General features: G+C 36.9%; 1 protein-coding gene across 9 annotated transcripts in view; it reads right to left on the reverse strand.

Moving 5' to 3' along the window:
• LOC150103963 (bromodomain-containing protein 2-like) overlaps window positions 1–23,347 on the reverse strand; it is a 539,719-nt gene that overhangs the window by 111,264 nt on the left and 405,108 nt on the right. For all 9 annotated transcript variants that reach the window (XR_016548723.1, XM_090397216.1, XM_090397208.1 and 6 more), the window contains 2 exons: window positions 12,604–12,716; window positions 3,312–3,533 (listed from right to left, as the gene is read on the reverse strand). Coding sequence is in view for 8 of the 9 variants with exons in the window: in XM_090397216.1 (XP_090253342.1) it covers window positions 3,312–3,533; window positions 12,604–12,716 (335 nt within the window). In the remaining variant the exon portion in view is untranslated. The remainder of the gene's footprint in view (window positions 1–3,311; window positions 3,534–12,603; window positions 12,717–23,347) is intronic.

The following is a 23,347-nucleotide window of genomic DNA, read 5'->3' on the forward strand; positions in this document are numbered from 1 at the left end:
GGTGTTAAATTCTTACACTATTTAAGTAGAACTAATAGACAAAAGTATACAATATACAATTTGTGCATAATCTACATAAGGGCAAATGTTAATGCTATGTTTCAGCACCAGAGCTACCCTGAATCCATCTCAGCATCACAGGTGAAGCCTTGAACCCAGTCTCCAGAAAAGGAGACTTACAGCAATGCTTCTGACCCTTGCAGGCAAGCTGACTAATCATGGCTGAACCATCCAGATTTGCCCATCTTGCCAAAATAGTGCAAAACTACCAGGATCTCCATTTCCACAAGTCCATGTTGTACCCCTTGGCAAACACAGCAGCAAAGCATTGGATTCCAGTACTTGTGGTCTGGAAGACAGTATAAAAGACTCAGGAGAAGTACAGTAAAGAATATGGAAAGAAAAGCTTAGCAAAAGTGAAAGAATGAAACGGGCCAGTGACACCATTAGGAGGTCCCTTCCACTAAGAACAGGTGCCTCACAAGGAGTGGCTAAGATCCCTAGATAGCTTTCCTTCTTCACCTCTTGAAGCACAGTTCCTCCAATATGATAAACCTAATTCCTCTTTTCCTGACCAAAGTGCATAACTTTACAATTAGCAACACTGAAATGACATTCTCTTTCTTCAATCCAAAGCACCAACCTATTCAAATCCTCTTGCAACATCATCCTCTCAGAACTTGCTGACATTGCTCTTCCTAATTTAGCATCATCAGCTAATGTGAATATCTCCTCTTACACCCTGCGGTCCTAGAACAGACCTCTGTGGTATCCAACTCATTGCCTTTCTTTTTTTTGGCACACTGCATCCCCATATGCAATTTGCTGGCTCCTACCTGTCAACCATTCCCTGAAACCAAAACCAAGCTGACAACTGATGATCCATCACCATCCTGCTCAATTTCAACAGTAGTATATTATGTGGTACTTCATGAAATGTTTTAGCAAAATCCAAATAAATCACTCATGTCAAAATCACATGCTCCATCTCCTCAGTTGGTAGCAGTGTGGTAACATCTACTATTATCAATGTATGAGATAATATTAAAGCCAACATTCGTGTCCCATTTGTTGCTTTGCCTACATGCTGCATAATGTAGTTGTCTCTAAGTAGCCCAAGGAATTCAATCTCCTTACACAGGTTATTTCCTGCTTCCATAGTTATAGTCACCCAATTACTATCACCCTCTGTTACTCACTGGTGTCATGTCTAAACATTTCAGAATTATCTCCTACTGGCCTGTCGCACACTAAACATCTAACATTTGTGCTTACCTCAACCTCACACCAAATAGCTTTGAAGCCATTACCAAAACCACTTTCAATTTCCACATGGAGGGGGGGGGCCCAAATCTTCTGAAATCATCAATAATACCTCACTTCTTATTCTTTTATTTTTTCTATCTTTAAGACAAGACAAAGAGTTTAGAAATCTGATAATATAATAAGGACCTGTATTTAAATTCTGGATAAGGCATATGTGAAGATACCAAGTGGGAAAAAAAAAAAACTGTTCAAAAGACTACAATTATTAATATAATAATAATTAATTAGACTACAATAGGACAACACACAGTCTATATTTAAGTCTACATTTAGATATGAAAGAAAAAGAGGAAGATGGTTTGATGTAAAATCAAGTGTGAGACAAGAGTGTATATTATGTCCACTATTAATCATCTATATGATTCACATAATGAAGGAAACTGGCTTTAGGCCAGATATTAAAATTGGAGATATTTGACTCAATTCTCTACTTTATACAGATGACTTTGTACTCCTAGACAAATATGATAGAAGTCTGCAGAATTCCTTAACTAATAACAAATCTGGTATAAAAATCAGTAATAAAAAGACAGAGGCTATGAAAATAGGCAGGAACACCAGCTGCATTCTAAATTGGAGAACCTATTGGTCTGTATGAGTTTATTAATACAACCATATTTATTAAGATTAGGTTGGTTTTTAATTTTTAAAACCTGTTGCCGATTATAAAAAAAAAATCTTTCAAATTTGTATTTATTGTGATGAAATATAGTGGTGTTCTCCAATTTGATTCTATGTAAGGTATCCAAGGCATGGTCAGCTAGACTTGATTGACCCTACTTATGGTGGCAGATGTATTTCTTATATTCTTCTAGGTGGATGTTTGCACGTCACCCACATCCCATAATATGATAAGTTGGAAGAACAAGGAACCCTGTAAACACCTGAAGAACATAAAAAATACACCTGCTGCCATAAGTATGGTCAGTCAGGTCTGGCTGACCATGCCTTGGAAACCTTGCACAGAATCAAATGGAAGAAAATTACTATGTTTCACCAGAACAAATACAAATTTGAAAGAAATTTTTTAGAATCAGCAGCAGATTTAAAAAAACAACAACCTAATCTTAATTCTAATCTAAACTTCCCAATATTTGAGAAACATTAATTCTTAGGCCTACGTCCTAAGAGCACCAGTAGAGAGTGCCCATCATAGGACATTAGTCTTTCATCCTAATATTTTCCACTTATTGTTTTGTGCAATTTTAATACTGTTTCTCTGATAACGTCTCAGTGACTGAAACAAAATACAGGATTGATTAAATGTGTATTTAATTATTTATTTGTGCTGTATTTATTCTATTAAACCTTGTAGTGAGTTCAAACCAGCATGTAAGTCTAAATAGTCAACAAATTAATTTTGAACAGGCATTAATTTTTTTTTTTTTATTTTCTCCAATCTGGAAGTCAGATTTCTTAAATCTACAAAAAATGCATTAAATTTACATTAAAGGAAAAACATACATAAAATAAAACCCAATCTATGCTTGAAGTCAACTAGATTAAACAGGATGTTAAAAAAAAAAATTATGCTTGCCAAAGCAAGCTCAAGTTTTCACTGAAGTTCTGTAATATTGTATTAATAACAGTACTTAACCCATCTTTAGTAAGGTGGCAGGTCACAGTTATTTCTTTCTATATGTTTGGGGTCTGTGACACCCCACCTTACTAACGCAGGGTTAAAATACAATCATTAAAGAAGTTTGCCTTTTTGAAAAATATGTTTAAAAAAAAATAAAACTTCAGAACACACGCAATTTACAGACAAAAAAATACTAGTAATGGTGTTGATGGAGATGATTGGTAGTAGAGGTTCGGTGTAGTGGTGGGGACAGTTGTACAGTAGGTGTCCTCCCACGATGAGTCTTCGGACTCCTTGGAGGTGTCACGAATAATAATAATAATAATAAAAAGTACTATTTCCATATGAAAAAAAAATTAAGAACTGTAAACGTCTGTAATTTAAAAAACAGCAACAAACTTACCCTGTCCATTTTTTCTCTGGCTTGTTTTTTAAACTGCTGGAAGCTATCCATGGCAGCAGACTTGAGAGCAGGATTAGAACTGGTACTTGGACTGTTAGCTGCAGACTGAGCTAAGCTTGACCAGGACCCATAATTTTTGAGCTTTGATTCTGCTTGTTGTTGTTGTTGTTGTTGTTGCTGCTGCTGCTGTTGCTGTTGTTGTTGTTGCTGCTGCTGCTGTTGCTAAAGTACATCACATTTAAATTAAAAAAAATTTTGTGGTGAATTACATGTAATCATATAGACATATATACGTTACATGGTATAAACAAGCTGTATATTTTGTCAATATTTATTACTGACTTCCTCAAATAAAAATTACCAAGTATATGAAGTGCGGGCCAGAAGGGTAACGAGGGTGGTAAAAACAGCAAAAGCCGATTATGAAAGGAAACTAGCTATGCAAGCAAAAGAGAATCCCAAACAGTTCTTTCAATATGCTGCAAGCAAGAAAAAAACTGTACATGGCAAAATGATTTTAAGGAATGATGATGGTAAAGAGTTCACTGAACCAGTCGATATAGTGGAGTTACTGAGCGCGCACTTTGCAAAAGTATATCATCCAGGTGGTGACGTTGAAAAAATGAAGGAACCATTAGTTTATACGGGAATTGTGATGAATGAAGTGGAGGTGAATAGTCTATTACAGAACCTTAATGTGAATACATCTGTGGGATTGGATGATATACCGGCACGGCTCTTGCATGAAGCGGCTAAGGAATTATCAGTGCCCTTGACCATGTTGTTTAATCTAAGTCTCAGGTCTGGCTTAGTCCCGAAGGCGTGGAAAGAGGGGAAATAGTTTCACTGCATAAAGGAGGATCCAAGACTATGGTTGTAAATTACCGACCGATCAGCATATCAGGAGTCGTTGTCAAGGTCTTGGAGAAAGTAGTCAAGGGAAAAATACAGGAATGGATTGATGAAAATGAGATACTGTACAGAGGACAGCATGGCTTTGTGAAGGGTAGATCATGCCTCAGTAACTTGCTCAAGTTTTATAACAAGGTGACGGCTGAACTGGATAAGGGAAATGGGTTTACAGTGACACTGCTGGACCTGGCAAAGGCGATTAACAGGATACCACATGGAATTCTAATCCGTAAACTACAACATATGGGAATGGATATAGGGTTGGTGAGATGGATAGATGGGTGGTTGATGGAGAGATATCAAAGAGTAGTTTATTCAGGAGTAGAGTCCAAAAGACGGCCTGTGACTAGTGGTGTGCCACAGGGTTCTGTTCTTGGACCACTGCTGTTTAATCTGTTCATTAACGATATAGGGAAGGATCTAGGTTCATTTGTTTGCTGATGATGCAAAGTTGGGTAGGGCGATAGTGAATGTAGATGTCAAAATCTTGCAGGATGACTTGGATAGATTGGAGTTCTGGGCTAAGGAGAATGGATGTCAATTTAATGTGACAAAATGTAAGGTTATGCATTTCAGAGTGAAAAGATTAGCAGCAGTATACCACATTGGTGGAACTGTACTCCAAGAGATTGATGAGGCCAGGGACTTGGGAGTGTTGGTGGATAGGGAGATGAAGTTTAGGGGGCACATTGCGAAAGTAGCTAAATCAGCTCATCAACTCACTTGGTTGTTGAAAAATACCTTGACGAGCAGAGACAAGCAAGTTATTGTACCTCTGTACCGAGCCTTGATAAGACCTCATCTCGACTACTGTGCCCAGATTTGGTCACCTCGGTTCCTTCTTGATGGGGAGGAGGTGGAGAGGATCCAGAGGCAAGTGACTAAGATGATAGCAGGTCTATGGAATGAACCATATGAGAACAGGTTGAAGATTTGTGGGTTGCAGAAACTAGTTGATAGGCAGAAAAGGGGAGATATGATTGAGACATTCAAATTGCTAAAAGGATTCTATAGGATTAATTCAGATGATATTTTTGAGATCAGGACTGGTGGTGGGAGAACTAGGGGACACCCACGGAAGCTGGGCAAGAGCATGGTTAGCAGGGGTGTTAGAGCTGGGTTCTTTACTTTTAGAGTGGTAAATGAGTGGAATAAGTTGCCAGAGTCTGTTGTGGGTGCTATGACAGTGAGCGAGTTCAAGGCAAGGTATGATAGATACTGTGAGAATGTTGAACAGTTGTGTGAACATGATGTTTAGGGCCTCCCTCGATGAGTCTAAGGACTCCTGGAGTAGCCCGTAGTAGTAATAATAATAATAATATTTCTTTTAGTAATATTTATAACTAACGTTATAGCAATGAGGGGGAAGGAGAGTGCATATCACATTGTACACTAGTACAGTAAATACATGCAATTCCACGGTTTATTACTGTTAAGACTGGAAAAAAATACTGTCGGTTTTTAATGCAATTTTAATACAACAAACCAAATATCATATAACTTTAAGTTGTTAATTTTCAGATATGGTATATGATTTGCTTTTCTGTTACATAGGTCCAGTACTTTTTTTTTTTGGGAGTGTATGCAATGGTGTCGTGACACTTTGTTAACTATGACATGTGACATACAGTTCAGTATTTTTTTAATTTTTTTTTTTACAGCTTTACCTAGTATGTAAATAAGCTTAGTTATTTAATGAAATTTACATTTCATTTTCACTATGTCTACTGTTAAGGAATTTGCTGTATAAAACGTTTTTATATATTTCAGAATTTTTTTTTTAGCTTTCTCTTCACATCCTTTTAATTTTTTTGCTGTTAGCAAAAAATGAGTACCAGTACCTATTGTTTTACAAAAAAACACTGCATAGGCACATGTTAAACTGAATGAGGATTAATCTAAAATAATATTATAACCAGAAGAGATACCATGTTTAGTTATGATTGTTCATTTACAAGCATTCATTCTGGACACATATGAGATTATGAGATTTCTTTCTTTACTTGGGTTCCTGATGTTTAGGGACTGGTCTGATTTCACTAAAATACAGCCAAAATTTTTCTAGAATAAGCAAGGGAGTGTTGGAATGATATAAACTCTTGGTTTCACTACGGAGTTCTATCTTTTACCGATTTCAGAAGAAGATGTAAACACACTTATTGGGTGTATTTTTTTTAAGAATGAATTTTTGAGAATTTTGGTAGACAGATGACACTATAGATCGTTATCCTTTTCAGTTCTGTTTCCTTATTCCATTGTAATAATTCTTAAAGAACATCGATTTCTTTAATAAGCCACATTGCTGTTTGTTAACTAAAATTTAAAAAACCTTTTAAAGCATTTTGATTTTCATAAATTTTGGTAATGGCAGCATTGCTTATTAAACAAGAAGGAAGTTCTTATGAAGCCTCTTGTTTTGATAGCTCTATTTTACTGAATTAGACAATAAGTAAATACTTATATGATAACCTGCAATATCTCAGGAGTGATAGCTAAGGTAAAGTTGTTTAATGACACAATTCAGGAATAAGTAGATATATATATACAATACCCAATGGGGGACAGCAAAACACTGTATAGTCTTAGTGATTTCTCACATACTACTCACATGATATTGGCATGCTAGGGAGTACAGTGAAAAAATTTATATGGAATAAGAAATAAATTAGTTGTATAAAAGGCAATGAACAAACCAATTTTAACTTATGGATCTGAAAATTTTGTTAGAAATAAAATAGATGATCAAAGAAAATAAACCAAACATATGAGTTATGAGAAAAATTAGGAAAGTCAACAGATGGCATGAATGGCAGAATCATATTGAAAATGATGATATTAGAGAGGAACTTGAAATTGGTAGCATCCCAGAATGGATGAACAGAACTAATCTAAGGAGGAAAGGAGCAGAGGAGAACAGGTGGTTGATTACAGGATGGGCATGAAAATGATGCAGATGCCTTAAGAATAGTGTTTCTCAAACTGTTCTTCAGAAATCTGCATAATTTTCATGAAGCAGATTTGATTGATTTTTTTAGTGATGATATTTCACTTTTATAATTATATCATCTTACATTATCAACAACAAACATGCAATAAAACAAATGGAATCATGACAATCAGAACTCTCTCTGTGCACTAGTAATCTAGAAGTTGCAAGGAAAATGTCATATTATGACGTTTTTTTTTTTTTTTAATTAATAAAAAGTTGCTCTGTGAAAATGAGAGATGTGAATCCATCATCAATATTTTTGGCACAATTTTTAGTAAAGATGATAAATTAAATATGGAAATAGACAACAGAAACAACAAAGCTGGTATGGTAGGAAGTCAACTGAATAAATTTATATGGAATAAGTAAGAAATTAGTCAAAACACTAAATTAGCTATATATATAAGACAGTGTTCAAACCAATTTTAACTTATGGATCTGAGAGCTAGGTTAGAAATAAAACACTTGACCAAAGATTAGAGACCACAGATATGAGAGTCCTGAGAAAGATTAGGGGGTGTGTACAGATGGCATCAATGGCAATACCATATTAAAAACGAGGATATTAGGAAAGAACTTGACATTGTTAGCATCCAGGAATATGTTCGCAGAGCTAATCTCAGGTGGTTATGGTCACTTAAACAGAATAGGAGAGGAAAAATTAGCAAAACAAGTGTTCTCTTCCAGGTTGGCACACACACAAAAAAAAAAAAGAAAAGATTCAGAGGAAGACCAAGATATAGGTGGATTGATAGAGTAAAAAGTGACATAGAAGACGGAAATATAAGATCTGATAATGTTGGAATCATGACAGATAATAGATTGATTTAGAGGAAAATTGTTGATAGGAAGTTAGTAATGATGTGAATTCTTCACATAGTACTATCATAATATTCTGTACACCCCTTGAGTGCACGTCAGGAATTTGACGATGATGATCTTTTTGGACATCTACGGCACTTCTTACTGCACAATCCATCTAGATCTTGGTCTTCCTATGAGTCATTTTCCTAAAATCAAACACCTATTTTGCTATCTTTTCTTTTCTATTCTGTTCAAGTGTCCATACCCTGAGATTAATTTTTTTTAATGGATTCCTGAATGCTAACAATGTGAGATGTCTTTCTAATATCTTCATCTTTAATATGATTCTGAGATTAATGCAATCTTTTTCACCTCCCTAATTTTTCTCAGAACTTTCATATTTACAGGCTTCAGTAGTTGTCAATGTTTTACTTCTAATCCGGCTCCAAGATCCATAAGTTAAAATTGCTTTGAACACTTTGTTGTAAATAGCTACTTTAGTGTTTTGAGTCATCTCTCTTACTCCATGTACATTTGTAAAAATTGTGCCTAAATATTTGAAAAAGTTTTACTTGTTCTACGAATTTCCTCTTCATGCAGCTAATATTCACAGTCTCTGTCTTTTTATTGCTGATTTTTATAGCAAATTAAGAAACCATGCAGACCTGTACTGAATTTATTTAACACGTCCGCTGCCACTCCTCACACATAATTTGTTACCGCACGTCAAGCACTTTCACTTCTTCAAGGTCAGTACGAGTCGCTATACGAGTATATTGGCAGTTGGCTTGTGAGGCTCATAGTTCGCTGCCATGCTCTTCGGGCATAGTTTGGTACCGCACGCCAAGCAATTTCACTTCTTCAAGGTCAGTATGAGTCGACATAAGAGTATATTCATAGTTGGCTTGTGAGGCTCATATACCAACTACGAGTATACTCGTAGTTCGCAGCGAACGTGTTAAGAGTACGGTGCCATCTGCATAAAGTAAAGAGCTGAATTGAATATCTCCAACTCTGATACCATGTGACTAAAGCAACTTTCCTGCATAATATGATCCATATAGATGATGAAGTGGAGATAATGTGCATCCATTTCTCAACATGATTTTACATCCAGCCATCTTAAAATTGTAACTGTTGACTTACCAAAATAAAGAAAACAGAGAAATGTCACTTCTTTTTGTCACATGCCTTTTCCAGATCTACAAAACTAAACAGATCTTTCTTATAATGCAAATCCTTAGAAAGAAAGAAAAATCTATGTTTGTGTGTGTATTTAATTTCAATTCAATCAGTTTACTGCACTTGCATTAATTTGATTTGAATGCATTATCATGATTTTATATAGTGGCGGTGAATGAAAATGTAAACGTTACACTGAATGTCTGTCAACAGTCATTATTACTTTTATAAAATATACTTTATTGATTTCATTTCCAAAAAATTTCTGTATCAAAGATTATCTCTGACAAATCAAGGTTTCAAATTTTGCACTAAGTTTCAGGATTTCTAATTTCAAAAATAAGATTAAAGGAAAGCTAGACTTTTCTTTAATTTCTGGAAACAAACTAAGAACAAAGTGAAACTGTTATGGTATGAAGAGATGAGTGTTAAATGACTGTCCAGGCTTGCAGAGTCCTGACCTCAACCCCATCGAACACCAGTGGGATGAATTGGAGCAGCGATTGAGGTCTAAATCAAAGTCAAAGGTGGACATACCTGTTATTAGGGTTTGCCTGCTGGTATCAACTGTAAATTGCTAAAGTCTCTGGACAATTATTGGTAAATAGTGTACGTATGCAGTGACAGGCCATTGTGCCTAAAACACAGTAGGAAAATGAGATGAGATGAGTGTGCGCATGCTCCAATGACACACACACACACACTCAATGAGGCATATATATATATATTGCAGATGATGACCTTAACATGAAGGTTGAACATCGGGAAATTAAAGTAATTATTCCTAACAAGGTTGTAGTCTCCATAATTTACCAAAATGAATACTCTTTACCTTGTAACATTAAAGAATAGAAAAAGCAATATACATATTGTCGTGACGTTCTATTTTTATGTTGTGTTCTAAATCCGCCATCTTGGTTCAAGTCACTCTTATCAATATAACAACTAATTGCAAATTGATCACCAATCCAAAAGTAGGGAAATTTATGATTATACTGCGCCACCCTATTTTTAGATTAGTCTATATAAAATAGTAGGATCAATTCTTAATTAAGTTAGCAGTCTCCTCATTTATTTAGGCCGAATTATTTACTATTCCACTTGGGGTTCCTGCAAGATTCGAATATTTATGAACGGTGCAATAAAAAGGAATTCGGGCAAACACAATATTTAGATTAACAAAATAAAACATTTAATATATGATATATATAACAAATACAAGAATTCTGCTTTAAAATGAAACAATACAATTAACTTAATACATCTTGCTAAGTCACTCATGCCAATTCAATGTTCTAAACTTTCACATACAATTCACAGCTTCAAAATCACAAGTTAATAAAATGAAACTTCTTATTTAATCAGTCTCCACATATCCATCAGCTGTACTTAATGTTTAAATTCACAGGAAGCACTAATCAAGGTAGACAATATTCCAAGCAATCTTATTTCGGACTTTGAACTTCGAAGATATGTTAATGTTAGAATAAACAAACAAATATGACTACTCTTACCAGATACAATCTTCAATACATCAATTAATTGTGAGCACACTTATGAATTAACTTATTTACGTTAGCAGAACACATTAATAAAAATTCTCCAATGATTTAACTGAACTACTGTTAATTGCACTTCACTACTCAAAAAAAACACATCAATAAGGCATTGATATCCTTCCTTGTTTACTTTTCTCAAACTAGTTAATTTCAATATAATTCTTCTCAGGGCAACATAGAATTAAGACGTAATCCTAGACTAACTGGAACTAATCAGAATTTTCCAATGAATGTCCAGTTCTTTATTTATCCGGATACGGCATTAATTTTCCTATACAACACAGCTGACTTCACTTGCAGCTAAGTATATGATTCACTATGTTTTGGCTCACTTCTAAACACTATTCTCATGAATTTCTGCCCTAGAGAACTCATAATTTTCTTCCACTTCCTTTGCTTGTATCCTACCTTCCTTCCCGCTCCGCAAAAACTTCCTCTCTTCTCTCTAATTAAAAATCTTCTATATCTTTTCCTCTCCTTTCAGTCCGAAGGTCACGCTCTATTCGACTCGTGCTTGTTTATTTCATGCGTCTCCATGACAACAAATGAACGCAAACATTTCGCTAATGTAATACAATGCTCTACTAATACATGAGTGATTACATAACGTTAAATTTTCACAAATAAGAATAAACAGAATATTTAAGCTACTTAATCAGCTTTTTCATTACGTATAGAATTAATTATAATAATACTTTTCATTACATCATATATATATTTTAGTTATTATAAATTCTGCACATATTATTACTTAATAAATTAATAGTAGGTTAAGTTTAGAATAAATATTTAAATAGTAATCCTAAATTAAGGAATAATAATTAATTTTTATACAAATCATGATTAATACATAATAAGCAATGTTAAATGTGAAATATAAAAAAAAATAAATTACACAACATAGTTTCATTCACAACTTAACAATATTAAACATCTGATGTTAAATCCATCACTCACAGAAAGAAAGAATTCCCGATTTGTAATATATATCATCAAAAAAAGTTTCATTTACGAAAACTAATTTCATGAACAAGCCTTGTTATTTAATAATCAAAATAATAGTTTTTAATACATACATTAGATTTAAACAGCATTAAACTAAAATATTAGTTATATACATGACTCCTAATGTTTGCTCATCATTTCCCCACTCAGTACTAAGTCCATTGGAACACGTGCAGCTGCTGCCCAACATCTCTTTCCACTACACTTTGAAACCCACAGAACAATTTTCTTTTCCTCTTCCTTCATCCATGCTACTGCTGTATTGTGAAGCAGTCTTCCACCTGATGTATTGCCAAAGGAATACAATATACAGGCTTTTAAATTAAATGTAAACAAGTTTTTTCTTTCCTAGCGGACAACCCATACACGGTACTAACGTACCATAGGTTGATTAACAAACTTCTTGTGTATGGGCTCAACATAAAAAAAATTCTTTCAGTATCCAGTAACGGCTACTTACTAACAGGGCACACCACGTGATGGTGAGGATTGGACATTAGGTTAGAAGCCCTAGTCAGCTTTTTGCAGTCTTTACAGATTATGTGGAAGTCTCTTATATTTATCTAACTCTGATCCTTAAGTGATCGCTAAGGTGTTTTTAATTCCCAGATACTGGTAAAAAGACCCAGAGGTAGATAACAATCAAGGTGGATTGATGCAGTTAGAAGTGCTCTAGAAGACAAAAATATAAGATCTAATAATATTGGAGTGTTTAAAGTGTTTAAATATGGGGGTGATTAAAGAATTCATTTTTTAAAGTTGTAATAAATCAAAAAATATGAAAGTATCTGAGAGGACAGCAACCTCCCCATCTTAAATCACTCAACTGAGTTGCACTTACTTTTCTTCCTGAAGATGTAGATTGTGCTGAAGATTTCTGTTCTATTTTCTTTTCACCATTTGTTACAGACATATTTGTTTGGTTATTTATTCCTAATGCAGATAGGCTAGGTCCTGAAAGATTTAAAACAGAAAATATTATAATTTTCTTAATATTATTATTATTATATGGCATCTCCAAAGACTCATTGAGGGAGGGAACCTACTATCAACTATCAATAATGAAAGATTTTAAAACTATACACAAACATATTTCAGAGATCTATGATGTTTAGTTCAAATCTGCTTTATCTTTCCCTTTTCTAAGATAGAATTTAAAATTATTTTGGGACTACTATACCAATAAATATCATCTAATATATCTCTGAAAACTAAGATATAGAATGAATTTATAACATCTGTTAAGCACTTCCAATTTAAAGTTAATTCTTTTGGAACATAGGATATCTGAAGCAGTCAGATGCATTTTGATATAAATATGAACTGAACTAAATATACTCCTCTGACAATGTTGCTAGATTTAGAATAAATAGAATTTTCTATTTTCACACTAAGTTTTCCAGTTTATATTTCTATGTTTTTCATTGCTTATTCATTCACCTATGTGACAGATTTCATCTGTTCTGCCTGATGAATCAAGTCCCATTTCTTTGATTTTCCTGATCTTATAACAAATCTTCTCAGAAGACTTTTCTAAATGGATACATTCGTGTTGCCAGTATTATTCCCTAGCGAACTCTGGGCAGACTACACAGATTTCATACGATGAACTAAAACTCCTTTTCCTTGATTTTCTAATACAGAGAATAGTTTCATTTAGTTAAGCATATGAAATCTTTGAACTATGATCGAATCTGCAGAATCACATCATTGGGCCCCATTTCTTATTAATGCTGTACAAGTATCAGAGGAATGTTATTTCGGGAAGTATATTTTTAAAGTCAAGTGGCTTACAATGCTATCAGAACCATAAAGATTTCTTATGATGTATGGTTGACATAGATTGTGTTCATATAAGGCAAACAGATGACAGATAAAGAATCACCTTTATACATTCATTCTGTATACTCTCTACTTTTATCTCATTTTCAAAGAAAATCCTTTTGAATAGGTGATGGTCATGATGATATGAAGTGCTACAATAGAAAAATAAAAGCAAATAAGAAGTGGCTTAATTTAAATCTTAACTGGATTGCTAATATACAAAATTATTATTTCAGCTTTCTGTGGAGGGTTCTATAACCAAATGCTAAGGATTCACAATCTTTGCTTTACTTCATTAACTGCCCCCCCCCCCAAAGCTCTCTCTCTCTCTGGCAACCATTCCACTCAGTTCACCACTTTCCAAGCAAAAAGTTTTCATCACGCCCCTCTTTTCAGCCAATCTTTGTAATGTAAACTCTAATCTATCCTTTTGATGGGTAAGCTTTAATGAAGGAAAAACTACCATAAAAGGGATCAAGGCTCATAATAGCAATGTCACAACTGAAGACAAGGACGATGTTGAAGGAATACCGTTTGTTTATGGATGACATCTGTTATGAACGTTATAAGCAGCAGGCTAGAATAGTCACAACTGTTGTATGGAAAGCAAAGTCTGAGTATGAATAGTAACTGGCTCTGCGTGCTAAAGACAACCCACAAGAACTCTATCTATATGCTGCAAGTAAAAGAAAGAATGAATATGAAAGAATAACTCTTCTAAATCCAGATGGTGTGAGGGTTACAGATGAAGGAGGTTGTTCAGTTAATGAGTGCCCATTCGTTAAAAGCTATCAACCTGGTGAAAGCAACATGTGTGAGGCCAAGGTATTAGAGCTGTTGCACAAATTGAATAAGAATTCAGTAATAGGTACCGATGGAATATCAGCACGTGTGCTAAACGAGTATTCAGCTGTTCCGGCCATTCCTTTGACCAGGATGTTTAATACGAGTCTCAGAACATGGAAGATTCTGCAGGAATGGAAGGAATGTATGGTAATTCCATTGCACAAGGGCGGTGCAAAGACCAATGTATCCAACTATCGACGAATTAGTATCTCAGGAGAGGTAGTGAAGATTTTGGAAAAATTGGTTAGGGTCTGCATTTAGAAATGGGTTAACAGTGAATCTCTACTTTGCAATGAACAACATGGGTTTACGGGAAGTTCATATTTTAACAACTTGCTCACATTCTATAACAATGTCACCACTGAACTAGACAAGGGGGAATGGATAAACCATGATACTTATGGATTTTGCTAAGGCTTTTGACAGAATACAGCATGGAAGACTATAGAATAAATTGGAGAAAATGGGTTTGGGTTATACAATATTAGCATGGATAAAAGGATGGCTGACTGACAGATATCAAAAAAGTGGTATATGGGGGATCTGAGTCTGCAAGGCCGCCTACTGTGGCAAGTGCGACAGTAAGTGGCCTCCTAGGGATGATTCCTGGACACATTTGGGTGACTTACTGGCCTGCTACGCTATTCCTCCCTTCCAGGGTTAAGTTTCCTCACTTGCAATAACTCATCAGATGAAGGCTCTGACTCTTATAGGCTGGAGCCAGGAAACTCGTTGAGTGTAATTCTAGATGTCTGTTTCTTGTTTGGAGGTGATCCTGCCACCCGTCCCAGTGGCGTCCTCAGGAACAAAGCTAAAAGAAAGGACAGTCATCAACCCATTTCTTCAAGTTTTCATCATGCTTGTTCCAGTGGTCAAGGAGTTCCAAATCTCAGACACTTTGTATGTCAGGTTTGCAGTCGTGCATTCTCCACCGCAGTCGGCCTTGGCATAGATAGCACCTCGAAACATCCAGCCGAAGCCAATGCTACAATAAGAACTGAGTGCGTCAAAACACATTGTACTGCCAAAGCAGAAAAGGTTCTCGCTGCTCATGAGATCGATTTGACGGCTCGAGGGATAAAGAATATCAACGAGGCTTTATTTAAGGTGTTGCCATTAAGTGTCATAGACAGAAAGCCAGTTACAAAGCCTTAGTTCAAGAATTGGCAGCCCATCCGCCAGAGGTAATATCTCTTTATCTCCTGTCCCTGCCTCTCCATCTTTCAGCCACCATCCTGCTGTTGAAGAAGAGGCTTTGATTCTCAGACTGACATCATCTCTAGATGATCCTCCTCTTCCAGAATATAACCATCAAATTCTTAAATCTCTCATCCAGAACTCACCTTCTGGGAATGGTTATCACAGATCAGTTAAATGGCTACCTCCATATTGAATTCTCTGAACACTTGATGCCTCATCAACATCAGCCTACATTTCATTCTACAATGACTTTGTCAAATAGGAAGCAGAGGAAGAGGGCCTATGCAGTTACACAGGCCCTCTATAAAAAGAATAGAGGGCAATGTGCCAAAACCATTCTTAATGGCACTTCCTCTCTACCGCTATCAGACTTACATTATGATTATGTTAGATTCTGGAGTACAGTCTTTTCTGTTCCACCTTGACACTTCCCCGATGATGACCATCCTATGATATTGAGGTCCATTCCTGCCCTTCAAATATACCAGCCTGTCTCCATCCAGAAGATCAAAGCAGGACTTCCATCCAATTTTTCTGCCTCCGGACCTGATGACTTTCCTGCGTCTAGGCTTTGAAAAGTGCCACTGAAGATTCTTCAAGACTTATTGGACATTCTCCTTTCCAGTAAAGCAATACCACCATACCTACGCACTTCAAGAACTATCTTCGTTCCGAAGAAAGAAACTTCAAGCCATGCATCAGACTTTAGAGCTATTACCATCTCCCCTGTGTTACTTATATTTTATCATAAAATCTTAGTTAAACAGCAACACATACAGCATGATTATAGACAGAGAGCTTTTGTCCCTTCGGACAGCTGAAGACCATATATCTTCTTCCTTCTATTCTCTCTGATTCCCGACGCTGCCTTAAGCCTCTATACATGACATCTTTGGACCTCCAAAAGGCCTTTGATAGCATCTCCCTTCCTGCTCTCCTTTGAGCGCTGTCTATTGCTGGATGTCCAGAACCCTTTCTTTCTTATGTTATTGAGCTCCATCACTATCACTACAGGATCCTGTGCAACTTCTATTCCCGCAGTGCAGCATGTTCGCCAGGGTGATCCTCTATCTCCCCTTTTCTTTAACTTCATCATAGATGAGTTTCTTCATGCTCTTCCTAGCCATATAGGTTACTCTCTAGGCACTTCTTCCTTTAATGCTATGGCCTTTGCAGATGATCTTATTCTTGTAGTCTCTACTAAGGTATGCTTACAGGAACTCCTTGACCGGGCAGTTGACTTTTTCTCTATTCGAGGCCTTTCTATTAATATAGAGAAGACCTGCTCTTTAGCTCCTGTCCCCTCTGGTCGTGACTATAGTTTTCTCTGCACGGGAATCCGTTGCATTCTTTGACCATCCTGGAAGAGTGGAGATACTGCGGTATCATGTTCACCCCCAAAGGGAAGGTCTTCTGTCCCTTCTATCCTAGAAGCTGGGATCGCTTCTTTGAGGAAAGCTCCTCTCAAGCCCCAGCAAAGACTGTTTCTCCTTTCCCACTGTCTCCTACCTCGCTTTTACCACAAGTTGGTGCTTGGTAGGACATGTACCTCACTACTGTCCCAAACGTACAGGGCTATCTGTTCAGCTGTGAGATCATGGCACCGACTGCCACCTGACACCCCTACTGCATATTTCGAAGCGAGGGTGAGGGACGGCAGGCTTGAAGTTCCATCAGTTAGATGGGTGTCCCATGCCTGCAGCTGTCCAGAATTACAAAATTAGAATTATCTTCTTCCCTTATCTGTAGAGAGGCTTTCTATAGCCCATTAATACAAGAAGACTTTAGGCAGGTCCCATTATCAAGGTACCTTAATTGAGTCAGCACCTGCAGAACACAAGAGATGGGCATCTCTGCTGCACTCTTCTGTAGATGGTGCTCCTTTAAAAGAGTCATATCTGGTGCATCTCCAGCATGATTGGGTAAGGGATGGCACCAGACTCCTCCCTGGGTTCAAGTATATTGACCTTATCAGGACGAGGATCAGTGCCCTACCCACTCGAGCCTGCAGAGCTCGATGGGGTAGTGACGACTCAAACTGTAGGGCTGGCTGCCACTACAGTGAGACATTGTCTCATATAGCCCAGTGTTGCTTCCGCACCCATGGAGCCCGCATGTGGAGGCATGATGCCGTGGTCTCCATTCTGAACAACCGTTTTAAGAACAAAATTTGGGAGACCACGGTGGAACCACATTATATGACCTCCGTGGGTTTGCATAAGCCAGACTTAGTGATTAAAAGAGATGGTGATGTTTGGGTAGTTGATGCCCAGGTGGTGGGAACAGAGTGCCCACTAGTCTACAGCCATAATAATAATAAGGTAAGCTATTATAAGAATAACCAAGATCTAGTTAGTAAGATACGGGAGGAGCATGGGACAACTCCGAGGTTTACAAGTGCCACCATCTCCTTATATGCTGTATGGAGTGCAGATATTTATAAAGACTTATGCAGAAGGATATAAAAGTTCTTTCCTTGAGGGCCTTACAGGGCACACTGGTGGCATGGCATTGCCACCAGAGAATGACTACAATGCTAACTAGAACAGGCATAGGGTAAAACACTAGTAAAGGCTTATGCCTATATCAAGTCTGGACGTACAAAGATTAATAAAAAAAAAAAAATTACCAGTGGTGTACCACAAGGATCAGTGCTTGCTCCACTGTTATTCAATCTGTACATTAATGACATTGGGAAGAATTTGACAAGTGACATACAGTTATTTGCTGATGATGCAAAGGTAGGTAGGGTAATCAGGAATGCTGCCGATATGCAGTCTTTGCAGAATGATTTGAATAGGCTGGAATTGTGGGTATGGGAAAATGGATGTCAGTTCAATGTCAGTAAATGTCAAGTCATTCACTTCAGCATGATTAGATATCCAATGTTGTATTATATTGGTGGGATTAGGCTAGAAGAAACTGATAAGGGTAGGGATCTTGGAGTGTTAATAGATAGGAAGTTGAGGTTCTGGGGCCATGTGGCAAAGATTGCAAATACAACTCAAAAGATAATTGCAATGCTGAAATGAACTTTCACATGTAAAGATATTATTTTGCCTCTTTACAAGGCCCTGATAAGACCTAACTTGGACTTTTGTGCGCAGGTCTGGTCTCCTGGTTTCCGTTGTGATTCTGATATATTGGAGAGACTACAAGGACAGTGTTAAAAATGATATCAGGATTGTGGAATACTGACTATGAAGACATTGAGAATTTATAGACTGCAGACACTAGCAAACAGGAGAAAGAGGGGGTGATATGATTGAGACTTACAGACTTCTGAAAGGGTCATACAGGATTTCAATTGGTGAAATTTTTTGATTTATGGAGGGTGGGGAAAGGACGAGAGGGCATCCTTGGAAGCCGAGAATGAAGGCCACCAAGAAGGGTGTGAGGGCTAGATTTTTCTCTAGGAGGGTGGTGCATGATTGGAATGAATTGCCTTTGGATGTTGTGAGTGCAAGCAGTGTGAATGAATTCAAGAACAAATATGATAGCTGGTGTATGCAGTATATGTAGCTTCCCTCGATGAGTCTCTGACTCCATGGAGGTTTCTCTTAATAATAATATTCTGGATGTCCAGAATCATTACTTTGAAATATTATTAACAAAAAACAGAGCAATCACAAAGTAATACTTGAAGTGGAAAATACCATTAGAAATCTGAAATGTGGAAAACAAACAATTTTTAAGTGAAATGCTGAAATATACAAATCACAGTACAAAAGTTCAGAAGTGCATAATCACTGCACAATCAGATGAAATGGTGAAGCTAAATTCTAAATGATTGCAACACAGCTTGCATTTATCAGTTTATAAAATGGGATGGGAGAATTACAAAGGAATTACCCCACTGATTGTTGGAAGTTTCCCCACCTGGTTATACTATAAATTATAGATACCAAGAAATTATATGCTTGGTCATCATCATCATCATCAAATTCCTGCCATATACCCTCAAGGGGTGTACAGGATATGATAGTACTACATGAAAAAACTTACATCATTATTAATTTACTATCTACAATTTTCCTCCAAATCAGTCTGTTACTTGTCAACACTCCAATATTATCAGCTCTTATATTTCTATCGTCTAAAGCACTTTGTACCGTATCAATCCACCTATATCTTGGTCTTCCTCTCGGTCGTTTTCCTGCCAACCTGGCAGAGAACACTTGTTTTGCTAATCTTTCCTCGCCCATTCGGTTTAAGTGACCATACCACCTGAGATTAGCTCTGCTAACGCATTCCTGGATGCTGACAATGTCAAGTTCTTTTCTAATATCCTCGTTTTTAATATGATACTGCCATTGATGCCACCTGTTCACGCCTATAATCTTTCTCAGGACTCTCATATCTGACGTCTCTAGTCTTTGATCAGGTGTTTTACTTCTGATCCAGCTCTCAGATCCATAAGTTAAAACTGGTTTGAACACTGTCTTAGATACAGCTAATTTAGTGTTGCCACTAATTTCTCTCTTATTCCATATGAATTTATTCAATTGACTTCCCACCATACCAGCTTTGCTGATTCTGTTGTCTATTTCTATATTTAATTTACCATCTTCAGTAAAAATCGTGCCTAAATAGCTGAAATATTTTACTTATTCCACAGGTTCTCGATTCACAACACAGTTGACATTTTCAATGATTCTGCCTATTTTCATTGTCTTTGTTTTTTTATTGCTGACCTTCATACCATATCTATTACAAGAGCTATTCAATTTAGTCAGAGAATCTTGCAGACTTGTAGCGGATTTATTTAGAAGTATAACATCATCCGCATAAAGCAAAGAGCTGACATTAACATCTCCAATTTCGATATCATGTTTAATACCACTTTCCTTCATAATGTGATCCATATAGATAATGAATAACAGAGGGGATAATGTACATCCTTGTCTCACACCAGATTTAACATTAAACCATCTTCCTGTACTTCCTTCAATTCTAACTGCTGACTTACAACTCAAATAAAGACTACGTATTGCTTGATATAATGTCCCATTGACACCATATAACTGCAGCGTATTGAATAACTTCTCTCTTGGCACCTTGTCATATGCCTTTTCCAGATCGACAAAACTTAAATACAGATCTTTGTTATATTCCCATGCTTTCTCGACTATTTGTCGTAAAGTGAAGATCTGATCCTGACAGCCTCTATTTGGCCTGAATCCAGCTTGTTCTTCACCAAGCTTTTCTTCCACAATTCTTCTCAACCGTTTCTCAAGTATACTTGCATAGATCTTGCAAGGAACACTCGGTAGGGGAAATACCTCTGTAATTCTCACATTCAGTTTTATTTCCCTTTTTATATATGGGTACTATGAGAGCTCTACTCCAATCATCGGGAATTCGTCTCTCTGTCCAGGCTTTCTGAACTATGCAGTGCAGCCACTGTAAGACTCTTATACCACCATACTTCAGCATTTCTGACCGAATATCATCTACTCCTGCTTCCTTTCCACATTTCAAGCCTTTGAAGGCTTTTTCTACTTCAAGTATGGATATGTATTCCTGACTGCATGCCTGGTCAGTGTTTTTTACCACTGTGCTGTCATCACTGCTTGTTTCATTTAGCAGTTTTTCAAAGTAATTACTCCATACTTCAAGGATATCTTTTTCTCCTGTTTTCATGTCACCTTTATCATCTCTAATTCCTTTTATAGCATTCTTTCCTCCATTCTTAAGCTTCTTCAACAACCTCCAGAATATTCTGCCACCTTCTTGATATTTATTTTCTATATTCTTGCCAAAGTCCTCCAATGACTTTGGTTTAGCTAGTTTTACACAGTGTTTAGCATTCTTGCAATTGTCTCTATATTCTCTAAGAGCACAAGCTGACATATTTGACAGGAACTTTTGGTATGCTTTCTTCTTTTCCTTCACTGCCTCTTTAACCTCTTGTGTCCACCAGGGAGTTCTGATTTTTTAATCTTACAAACAACCTCACCACATGCCTCTTTTGCAGAATCAATCAATGTTTTCTTCAGAGTTTGCCACTGAATCTCCAAGGTTTGATTCCTGTTCTCAAACTCTTTCATTTTTTCTTCAATAATCTTTGTGTATTTTAGTCTACAGCTCACATCTGAGAGCTGCTCAACTTTTATTCGCTTTAAAACTTTCTTACATGTTCTTCTTTTCAATATGAAATTCAATTTTATCCTGCTCAAGACTAAATAGTGATGACTTCCAATTTCAAATCCTCTGTACACTCTGGTGTCCTGCACCAGGGAGAAAACATCACTATCAACAATAACATAGTCAATGAGACTTTTCTTATTCTTAGCCTCTTCTCTCCATGTGAATTTGTGCACATTTTTATGTTGGAACATGGTGTTAGTAATAACCAGTCCATGTCCTGAGCAGAAATCCAACAGATATTTGCCATTATTATTAGTTTTGCTCTTTTCTCCAAATTTTCCCAAAATATTTTTGTATGTCTCACAATCATTTCCTACTCTGCTATTTAGATCCCCAACAAGGACCAACTTTTCATTTTTCATTGTGTCAGTTGCTTTTTCTACAGCCTCAAAAAATTCCTCCACTTCTACCTTAGTAGAACCTTCTGTGGGACCATAGGTACAAATAAGTCTCATTGTCCAGTTCCCCATTCTCATATTTGCCCACATTACTCTACTTGAGACTGATTGCCATTCAAGAAGATTAGTCTCGTATTTTGTGTTGAATACTATGGCTACTCCTTCTTTTCCTTGATTGTCATTGCCTGAATATAGCATTTTGTATTTATTGCTCAGAAAGATCTCACCAGTTTTGGCCTTTTTTGTTTCAGTCACCCCTATTATGTCGATCTGGTACTTATCTAATTCCTCAGCTAGCTCCATTTCTTTGCCATTCAGGCTTCTTACGTTGATAGTACCGATCTTTAACTCTGGTGATGTTGAGTTGGGGTTTATTTTCAGATTTGTTCCAGTAGCTGACTTTTCGCTGTTCGCCTTGGTTCCCTGGCGAAAACAACTGGGGCCTTGTTTAACCGGGCGACGCCCCAGCCGGCATGAAATTTTGTCATGTTGTACCATCATTTTTTATTTTGGTTTAACCAATAAGAATACAATTTGGTTGGCTAAATCCCAAATTGCCAGCCCATCCTCGTTCGTTCAGTATCAAAGTAGATACCCAACAGGGTGCACCACGAGAAGGTGAGGATTGGACATTAGGTCAGAAGCCCTGGTCGGTTCTCCGCATTCCTTTAAAGGCTATGTGGAGGTCTCCTCTCAGTTATACAGCTTTGACCCTTAAGCACCCCTATATGCTTGGTTTATGCTTGGTTTAATCCTTTATCCAAGTGTAAGCAAACAAGTTTGCATCTGAACTATTTTCAAGATTGGTTTAACGCGTATAAAGAAGCTAAGACTTCACAACCACTTGCCTTAGTATCCCATAATGCAAAGCACATCTCCTGGCAGACATGAATCATGCTATGCATTATGGGAAGGATGTCTGTGTGGTTAGCCTAATGGCAACCACATGCCTGGGGAAGGAGTGTCTTAGGTTTGATTCCCGTTGACGACGTGAAGAGCTTAAGGATCTTTCTCAGCCATAGACAAGTTAGCCGGTCTTGGGCGTGTTTATATGGGGTTTTTCATCCCGTAAGCAGGCAAAACAGCCACATGTACACACAGGCTACCGTCATAGGATATATTTCTTAATCCCTCATTAGGAGGGCTCAACCAGTTCTAACGGGGGAA

Source organism: Typopeltis vanoorti, chromosome 8 (assembly GCF_054136105.1).
Source record: "Typopeltis vanoorti isolate ZY-2024b chromosome 8, IOZ_Tvanoo_1.0, whole genome shotgun sequence".
Taxonomy (NCBI): domain Eukaryota; kingdom Metazoa; phylum Arthropoda; class Arachnida; order Uropygi; family Thelyphonidae; genus Typopeltis; species Typopeltis vanoorti.